This window comes from Ruditapes philippinarum, unplaced genomic scaffold (genome assembly GCF_026571515.1).
Source record: "Ruditapes philippinarum isolate M1 unplaced genomic scaffold, ASM2657151v2 ctg20_1_1_1_1, whole genome shotgun sequence".
Classification (NCBI taxonomy): Eukaryota; Metazoa; Mollusca; class Bivalvia; order Venerida; family Veneridae; genus Ruditapes; species Ruditapes philippinarum.
In genome coordinates this window covers 548,118-557,517 of record NW_026860204.1, presented here as the reverse complement: position 1 = coordinate 557,517, position 9,400 = coordinate 548,118, and the positions used below count along the sequence as shown (strand labels likewise).

The 9,400-nt window shown below is 36.0% G+C and overlaps 1 protein-coding gene across 1 annotated transcript; it reads left to right on the top strand.

Moving 5' to 3' along the window:
• Positions 1–4,200: 4,200 nt before the first annotated feature.
• Positions 4,201–7,563, top strand: LOC132759225 (uncharacterized). Its single transcript, XM_060750956.1, has 2 exons — positions 4,201–4,462; positions 5,607–7,563. Exons 1-2 carry the CDS (start codon positions 4,234–4,236, stop codon positions 6,833–6,835), a joined length of 1,458 nt encoding a protein of 485 aa, XP_060606939.1. The 5' UTR covers positions 4,201–4,233; the 3' UTR covers positions 6,836–7,563.
• Positions 7,564–9,400: the final 1,837 nt, after the last annotated feature.

The following is a 9,400-nucleotide window of genomic DNA, read 5'->3' as shown; positions in this document are numbered from 1 at the left end:
TAGCCAAAGGGGAAAAACTCATGCCGAAAACGTTGCGGCGAATGGCGGATGTCACCCCTTGTCTTTTTTTATGATACCGTAAAATTTGACCAGTTTTAAAAGAGACAGATTGGGTTCAATTGATAATATATTTTTTAAGGCCATATAGTCGGATAATACTAAAAGATATTTAGATGTAGTAACGAAACCCTCTTGAATATGTTGGGGACCCTGGAAGACGACAAGAAGGTCAATTGGAAGTCTCATGTTCCCGCTCTTGTCCATGCCTATAACTCTACTCCCCATTCTTCTACTGGTTATTCTCCCCACTTTCTCATGTTTGGTCGCCACCCTAGGCTTGCCATCGATGCGTTTCTTGGCATCGAACCAGACAAATCTCCTGTCAAGGACCATTCTTACGTCTCCGGTCTCCAGAACAGACTCAAATTTGCATATTCTGTTGCACTCCGAGAGGCCAAGAAACAAGGCAAGAAACATAAAAGGTACTATGACCTCCGTGTGAGAGAAGCCGAATTGAAGCCCGGGGATCGAGTACTGGTCCGAAATGTAGGTGTTCGGGGAAAATCCAAACTTGCCGATAGATGGGAGAAGGATGTTTACACCATTCTTAGCCAGCCCACCTCTGGAATTCCCATCTATGAGGTGAAGAAGGAGAACAGCAAGGAAAGGTCCAGGGTTTTGCACAGGAACCTTTTACTTCCCTTTATGGGGATGCCTTTGTGCAAAACAACTGAGTCCTTATACAAGCCAGCTTCCTCTGACTTACATTCGGATCAGAACTCGTTCTCCATTCCCTCCTCTGATGTTTCCATTACAGCCCCGTTAGATTCCAATACCTCACTTACATCAAGTCCATCAAATGTTTCACAAAGCAATTCTTCCACAATACATGATTCTAACAATTGTATGTCAACTTCTTTTGCAGGAACATCAAACAGCAAACAAGATGCCACGTCAATAAATAAAACATCTCATTCTATTACAGGTTCTAAATATGTCATTCCTGCACTGAGAAATAAATCTAAGGAGAACAACAACAATTTACAGAGGCAGAAGCGTACTAGAAAGAAAACTTTACACATTTATTTATCCTGGTAAGCTTTGTGTGTACTTGTATTAAGTTGAGTCTGTGCCTGAACAGGTAAATTTATAGATAATCTATATACATGTAAGTTAGGTCTTTGGGATTTTTTTTCTGATATTGTATAGAGTACTGGACTGAACATTGTTTGCAATACAGAATTCCTGCATATAATTTCACAAGCCTGTGTGTCTCTTGCAATTACCATAAATTAGTTGAAATTTATACACTATAGCAAGTAACTGAACAAGTGTCTGTGCATTTCACAATATAATTTTATAGACTTGTTACCTGTAACTTGACAATCTTAGGTGTTTGTTATTTATTTAGTGAGTTAAGCACTGAATATTATTCAGTTGAATTTAATACTGCTTTATAATAGAGACTGAATATCAGTGTTATTAGATCTATTGTTTTACAAACTTTGATCTAATTTACTGACTGTATCTGGTACATATATTATTCAGGTGACCTTGAAATTTTGTGTAATGTATGGTGCACTGTGTGGGTCATAATTTGAATAAAGTTGATTAATTATTTTCAAGTCTTTGTGTTTTTTTCTCTTGAAATAAAATTGTTTTATTTCTATTGTTTGTTTTTTATTACATCTATATAGACCTAAACTGGTTACTGATGTAAATCATTTTTTTTAGTGTATGGTGTACAATTTGGGCCATTTGAAATCCTGAATTTTAAGTCACGTTCATTTTTTTTTGGTCCAATCCATTTTTTTTTGTTTTCTCATCATGGCGGATGGTACAACTCAGTCCTTAGACTATTCAGATGCAGATCTGGAATTTTTTGCTAGACAGTTACAGAAATCTGGTAAGTTTCAAGTTAATGCAATGGCAAGTACACCTCATACAGTACACTCAAGTCATACATTTAATGTTACACCTACTCCTATACGGGAACATATCAGCAGAACAGGTACACATCAGGTTCACTTTCCTCCACCTGTTTATAGCATTCCTCCACCCATGCCTAACCCTCAACCATACTTGTCTTTTGTGACAAATAGGGACTTGGTACATGCCCGTATCCCTGAGTTACCTTCTTTTTCAGGAGATGGGAAATACAACTCGTCAATGTTCGAGATATGGCGCTATGATGTCAATTGTGTCATTGATGAGGGTAATTATCCACCATTTATTATCAGGGAGGCCATTCGTAAATCTTTGAAAGGCAGTGCCAGAGGTGTTCTTTTGCATTTAGGTGAAAATGCCACTGTTCCTGAGATCTTGAATGAGTTAGATGGCATTTATGGTAATGTTCATTCAACTGAAAGGTTGAAGGAACAGTTTTATAATGAACAGCAGAAGGTGGATGAGTCTGTTGCTGACTATAGTTTGCGTCTGGAGAGGTTGCTTAGCAGGATACCATGCAATCTTGATAGGTTGTCCAAGGATGAGATGCTGCGGGGTAGGTTGTGGTCAGGCCTTCGTGATATAGAGCTTAAGAATGCCTCTAGATTTCTTTTTCAGAAGGACCTCAACTTCAATACTCTTCGTAAAGAGTTGAGAGCCATTGAGGAAGACTTACGCTTGTCTCGGTTAGCCACTTCTCTCCCTCTTCCACCCAAGCAGGCAGCCCCTCAGGCCAATGTTTCTTTACCTTCTACTCCTAATGAGTCTGTTCCTGCACAGCAGTGTGTCACTACTGTAGATAGTAGACTTCTCCAGGAAATAAGGGCCCTTTCTAAGCAGATGGAAGGCATGGAGTCCAGGCTGTCTAGTATGGAGAAGGAACTCAAGGGCTTGAAACAAGAGAGATCTTCCACTCAGGATGTCAAAGCCTCTGCCAGTCCTTTAAACTACAGTCGACCTCCATCGCAGGGCAGATGAGAGGTCATACTTCCCCTTCTAATGACCCTGCTTCTACATTTCCTCTAGTTGGCTCTTCTAATGAATCTGAAATTCTTATAAATGGTACTTCTACTATAGCTTTGATAGATACTGGTTCTATGATTTCATCTATTGGAATTTCATTCTTCAAATCTTTAAAGCCCCAGCCTGTCATGTCACAGTTGTCAGATTTTATGTTGGATATTTCTTCTGCTAATGGTTCTAAGGTACCATATCTTGGATATTCAGTTCTTGATATTTCTTTTCCTTCTCTTTCATCACAATCTTTTTCAGCTCCTATTCTGATTGTTCCAGACACAGAGTACTCCAGCAGAGTTCCTTTGATAATAGGCACCAACATACTGAATGTTTTGAAGTCATCAGGAACAGAGTCAACATCATCTCCACTTTCAGACATCATATCTTCCTTGTCTGACATTGTCACCAAACCTGTTACTCTTCTTCATCATCAGACTGTCATTGTGAAGCCTTTTGAAACAACAACACTTGAGGGAAAGGTGAGACATATTGGCAACATGTCATCTGGTGTTACAGAGTCTACTGATTCTCTTATGTTGAATGTGTGCCCTAGATTGGTTAAATTACAACCTGGTACTTCTTTTTGCAGGGTTCCAGTACGTGTTTGTAACTTGACTGCTAGAGCTATTACCATTCATCCAAGAATGACTCTTTGTAACTTACATGATGTGTCTGTTGTTCGCACCATTGATCCTTCAGAGGGTGTTGCTGATAAATCCCACAATTCAGACAAGTCTCTTGATGACCTTGGTATTTCTATTCCCACTGAAACTTTAACTTCTGAACAGCAGGTTAAGGCAACTTCCTTCTTCAATCAGTGGAAACATATTTTCTCCTCTGGTCCTACTGATCTTGGTTCTGCTGACTTGGTCGAACATGAAATCAATCTGTCTGATCCCACACCCTTTAAAGACCCTTATCGCCAAATGTCACAGGGTGAGAAAAATGTGCAGCCTGACCGGGACTCGAACCCGGGACCCTCGGAATACCGTACCGCGGCTCTACCGACTGAGCTATCCGGCCGCTTACACATCTTCTCCCCTAAATAGTGAACAGTTCTGAACCGTGACAAACGTTTCAAAAAAACGTTACACGATCGAAAATATGCGCCGCAATCTGTCCCGTTCTCGAGTTCCTATGGATCTACCATAGTTTGTGTAAATTTCTTATCAACTGCAATATAGTAACAATTAATATGCCAATCTATTTATAGACATTACACGCGCTTACAATAATGTTACATAGTTCTACATGTAAAATAGTTTAATCATGAGTGAAAAAAACGCAAATATAGTGCATGAATTTGATAATTTTATGAAGAATTTTTGTATGATAGCGTTTGGATTAGTATTGATAGTTTTAGCAATTGTTATATTGTTAACTTTTTTTATTTTATGGATTGACTTCACGGGATGGCTTTTTCAAGTCATAACAAGATTGGTAAAATCAGCACGGACGGTTTTAATTGACATCTGGAAATGTTTTCTGTTTCTGTGCGGTATGGAAATATTATTTATTTTAATTATCTTTGCATTTTTTGCTTTGAAGCTTGTTATATCTATGTTTTGTATTTTTTTATTGTACAATGTTCAAAGCTCTACATGAACATGCCTGGAACGACGAAAGAACACAACTTACACAAGACATAATTATATAATTATCTAGGGCTACAATAATATAATAGCTCTACAGTAATGTAAAATAATTTGAATATTTCTTCGAAAATAAAATAAAATAAAATTCCCACTAAAAGGACGCAAAGAATAGAGAAATTGATAAAAGATTGACCTTGATTTTCTGTCAGAATATTAGCCACTTTCATGGTATTTCTGCCATCGACGGCAGCATTTAAAATAAGTATCTGGCAGCATTTTTTCTTCGACCGGACCAGATTGAACGTCTGTAAAACTTTTAAGAAAAGACTCACGGCGTAGATATTTGGCTTGCGTGACCCCAATGGATAAGCGTCTATATTAATAACACGAAATCCTGCCATTAAGTTAAAACTTGAGATATTTTGAACAAAAAACAAGACATTTTCACGGATTTTTCCGAAGCTGTCACCTTTAACCTGCTCAAAATAGTCTAAAAACAGGAAAAACGAGTCCAAAATTACCTAATAGTACCGGTATCTCCAGTTAATGGACACTAGTTTCATAGCTATGAATGGGACGTATTTGTGTAATATAATAATACCAACCAAATTTATAACCTACCTGTACCAAGCGGTAAATTTCAGGTATCTGCCATCACTGGCGCCGGTAATACGGTGTGAAGTAGAAAGTTGAATAACCAAAACTTTTGTCTGAAATTTTATTCAGTTTATGGACTGGTATTATTCACTTTCTTTCTGACATAAATGAAATAAAAAGTTTGTTTGTCACAAAAACACATGTTTAAATAGTTTTCTTTTGCGTATAGTAGCCGCCAATTTTGCAGTCACGTGCCGTTTTCTATGGTCACGTGAAGTTTGTAAAGGCAGAAAGTTTGATTGGCTACACTCAAGTTCAAATAGAACATTGTCGATGATTGACTCTTTTTATTTCTTCTTTTTTTTTTTGGGGGGGGGGGGGGGTTAATGCCCTTACTACATGTCTTGCAAATTTAGAATTTAATACAGGTATTTTCATTATTACTTTCAGACTTTGACGATGGCATCAAGTCAGCACAGATGTGTAGTATTTGCAACTTTCCGATGAACAAATTGTCACAGTATTGCAGAAAATGCAGATTGTATGTTTGTTTGCATTGTGAATATATTTATGAGAAAATAAGCGCGTGTAAGGATCATCAAGAATTCGCCAGCGAAAGCGCTAGCACGGACAGCGGATCAGATGAGATGAAAACATTAACAGTACAATTAGAAGAAGACAGACATGAAGATTTTGTTGTAAAAATACTACATAATTTTATAACACAACAAGTAGTCCCCCATATCAAACTTGTGTCTTTCACAAATATAAGAAGAGCAGAAGTTTTATGTTTTTATAACAGAAATTATGATAATGGATTTTTGGAGACATTGTGCCTCAAACGAATGGACGATTTAAAGCCGGACTACTTTCTTCGATCAAAACTTGGTTTGGTGTATTATCCGTTAAAAATTTGTCTTGCACCTCGCTCGACATCCGGATTTTCACTAATTATTCATGAGGAAAATATATTGCATTTTGTTCCTCTTTATATTCCCTTACAGGCAAGGCTGAAAAATATCTTTAAAATGATTTCCTGTCAAAAAGTAACTTATGAGCTGCACAAAGACACAACGAAATCAATCAAATATGTGGCGGTTGATGAAACAATTTGTAGAAAAGTACTTTTAACCGAATTCAATAATGGGATTGCATTGCTTCTTCTTAAAGACAGTACTAATTTTGGACGTGTACGCACACTATCTATTACGTTCTACTCACCGGAAGGAGCAGAAACGCATAAATGTTTTTTGAAAAAGTCGAGCGAAGGAAAACTTGCCTTACAGTCACCAGTGTGTATGACAGGTACTTTTAACAACACTTTAGTCATTTGCGAATCAAACTACGAGATAGATCGTGTCATTGAAGTTGATACTGACGGAAATATAATCAAAGAAGTTGACTTAACAAAACAAATCGAAGGGATGATTAATTCCGTCACATGCGACGTCAATGGAAATATCTATGTCGCCGGATATCTAAAAATAGTACAAATATCAGAACGAGGTAACCTGGTCAAAGAATGCTTGTCTCTGAAGAAAGATTCAAAATACAAATCTATAGTTGACATTATGTATTCGGAAAATAATAAACAACTTTATGTTGTATTTGATAAAAGAGAGATTACTAACCTAGAAAAATTATTCTCTTTTGTGTCTTTTAATTTGATCCATTCATGATGGTTGATGAAATACATGTAAACTTGCGGTAACACACATTTATATATGTGATTATGTATATAATGTGAATTTCTACCAATTACCGTATATACATAAGTGAATTTGTGGAAAAAAACGATCTGGGTTTGCTTGAATTTGGGTAACAACAATCATCTGGATTTGCTTGAATTTGGGATAGCAACATTCTGGATTTGCTTGAATTTGGGGTAGCAACATTCTGGATTTGCTTGAATTTTGTTGTATTGGGGTACCAGTATCAACATTCTGGGTTTGCTCGATTTAGAGTAACAACAATCTGGATTTGCTTGAATTTGTATTAAACAACACTCTGAATATGCAATAAGTTCACAATTATCTCACTTCTTGTTGCTAACTGGATATACAAAGTTTCAAAAAAATGAAACGTTCTTCAAGAATGAGACAATTGACCTTGACCACATAAATCCGAATTAGGATATAATTGCATAATTAAATGTTATGATTTTTTTTGTGGCGTACACATATTTATTTGATTATTTGCTATAAAACAAACAATGTTGATATCACTTGAAAACTTGAAGTAACAAGCCTGTGTATTTGCCGTAAAATCCATGCGTATTTGTCGTAAGAAACATGTGTATTTGCACTAAAAACCGTGTGGTACTAGTATTTGGCGTAAAAACCATGTGTATTTGCCAAAAGAACCATATGTTTTTTTCGTAACAACCATGTGCAAAACGTTTATGTCATAAATAAATAGCGCACCTAAATGTATTTGATGAATAAGACTGAATACCTGCTGAAATAAGGTAATGGATTTGCCAAAGTTTTAATTTGGAGCCGATCATTTATAGATAAAAGCATAAAGAATGAGCAACCAACAGTTTAAGAGTTGAGCTTGTTCAGGCTTCACGGTTGTGCAGGCTGACTTGGCTATATACTGGTGTCAAATGTTAATCGCTTTCCGTTTGTAAAGAAAAATCAGTTATATCTGTTTAATTTTTGTTTTCTAAACTTAGTTATGTAGTTATTCATGAATTATTTGTTTTGTATTTTCTTGTTGTATACCAAAATTTGCTTGTTGAGTTATTATTTAGGCAAAGTTGTTGACAGGCAACTTCGTTGTCTTTGTGTTTTAAAGGCCCATTATGCCTCAGATATTCTTTATTTTTATTTCTAAAAAGCTTTTTAATTTTGGTGTACTTTTATAGTATCCAAAATGTTACTCATTGGCTAATTACTTAAACCATCTTTTTCATCTGTTGCTTTTTTGGCATTAAGTACATTTAGAGTTAATGTGTATTTTGTATGAAAGTCAAAATACTACTTTGTTTTCTTGTTTACATTTTACTACTTTATGGCAATTTTTTTCAGGTAACAAGAATCTAAAATTCTCTAAAACCATTATATAAACATCATAAAATTCATATTTGACCTTGTTAAAGAAGTAAAGATTTCTTTGTTTTGAAGCATAATGTGCCTTTATGGTTAGTTGTTTTGTATACCTTATTAAATTCTTTTCTTATTGCTCATAACATATGTTATCATTTGCCCCTTCTCCATGTGAGTATAGGATCAGCCTACTTTACATAAGGCTAGTGGTTCTATAATTTCTCCCGGATGTGCCTGAAATAATGTACCCCAGGTCTTCGTTTAGAAAATGATCTTTACAGAGCCGTTGTGTTAAACAAATGCAAATTAGAATTAGATAACCGCATGTAAGTGCTCGCCGGTTAGGGGAAATTACTATCAATAAACTTTTTTTCCAAACTAGAAATGTGTCCATAGCACACGAGTGCCCACACACTCCACTGTTTTTGTCAATCTTATAACTCTAGGTCAACATGTGCCACACGTTGAAAACTAAAAATCTTTTACTAAATCAAGGACAAGAACTTAAATCCACAAGCAAACCCCAAGGCGCATAAGTATATGGCTGACCAACATTCTTGTACATTTTCAGACATACAGGTCAAATATTTTTAGCCATGCATGAACAAGTTGAAAATTGCAAATTTATACTAAGTCAAGGGCAATAACTCTAACAAAACTGGGGAAAAAGTAGAACTGGTTGAGCCGGGTGATGCTCCCCGAATAGGTTTTGGACACAGGAAAGTATACATATTGTAGTGTCAGAGTTATGTCACAGACAAAGTTCAAAGTTTCGAAAATGAACAAAGGGCCATAACTCCAAAATTAGGCAAAAAATATTATAAACAAGATCAACAAGGAAAGGCGGCGTTCAATGAACGCAAAGGCAGGTTTAAGATTTTTTGCACTGCACTTCTATTTAATGAGATCAATCTACCTACAAAGTTTCATGTTGATACCTCGAATGGTTTCAGATTTATTTCCCGTACAAAGTTCAAAACTGCTTCAAATCAGTTATTGGAAAAAAGGGTATTACGTCCACTAGGAAAAAACATTGTTGTTAAGTCAATATCGCTTCCTTTTTTTACTCATTGTTTAACAAGCCTACCTACACATAATACTGCTTTTTTGAAAACATTTTATGATTTTATATGGGAAGGTAAGGCAAAAATAAAACAATCTGTAATCATTAAAAAAGACAAAGAAGGTGGTCCT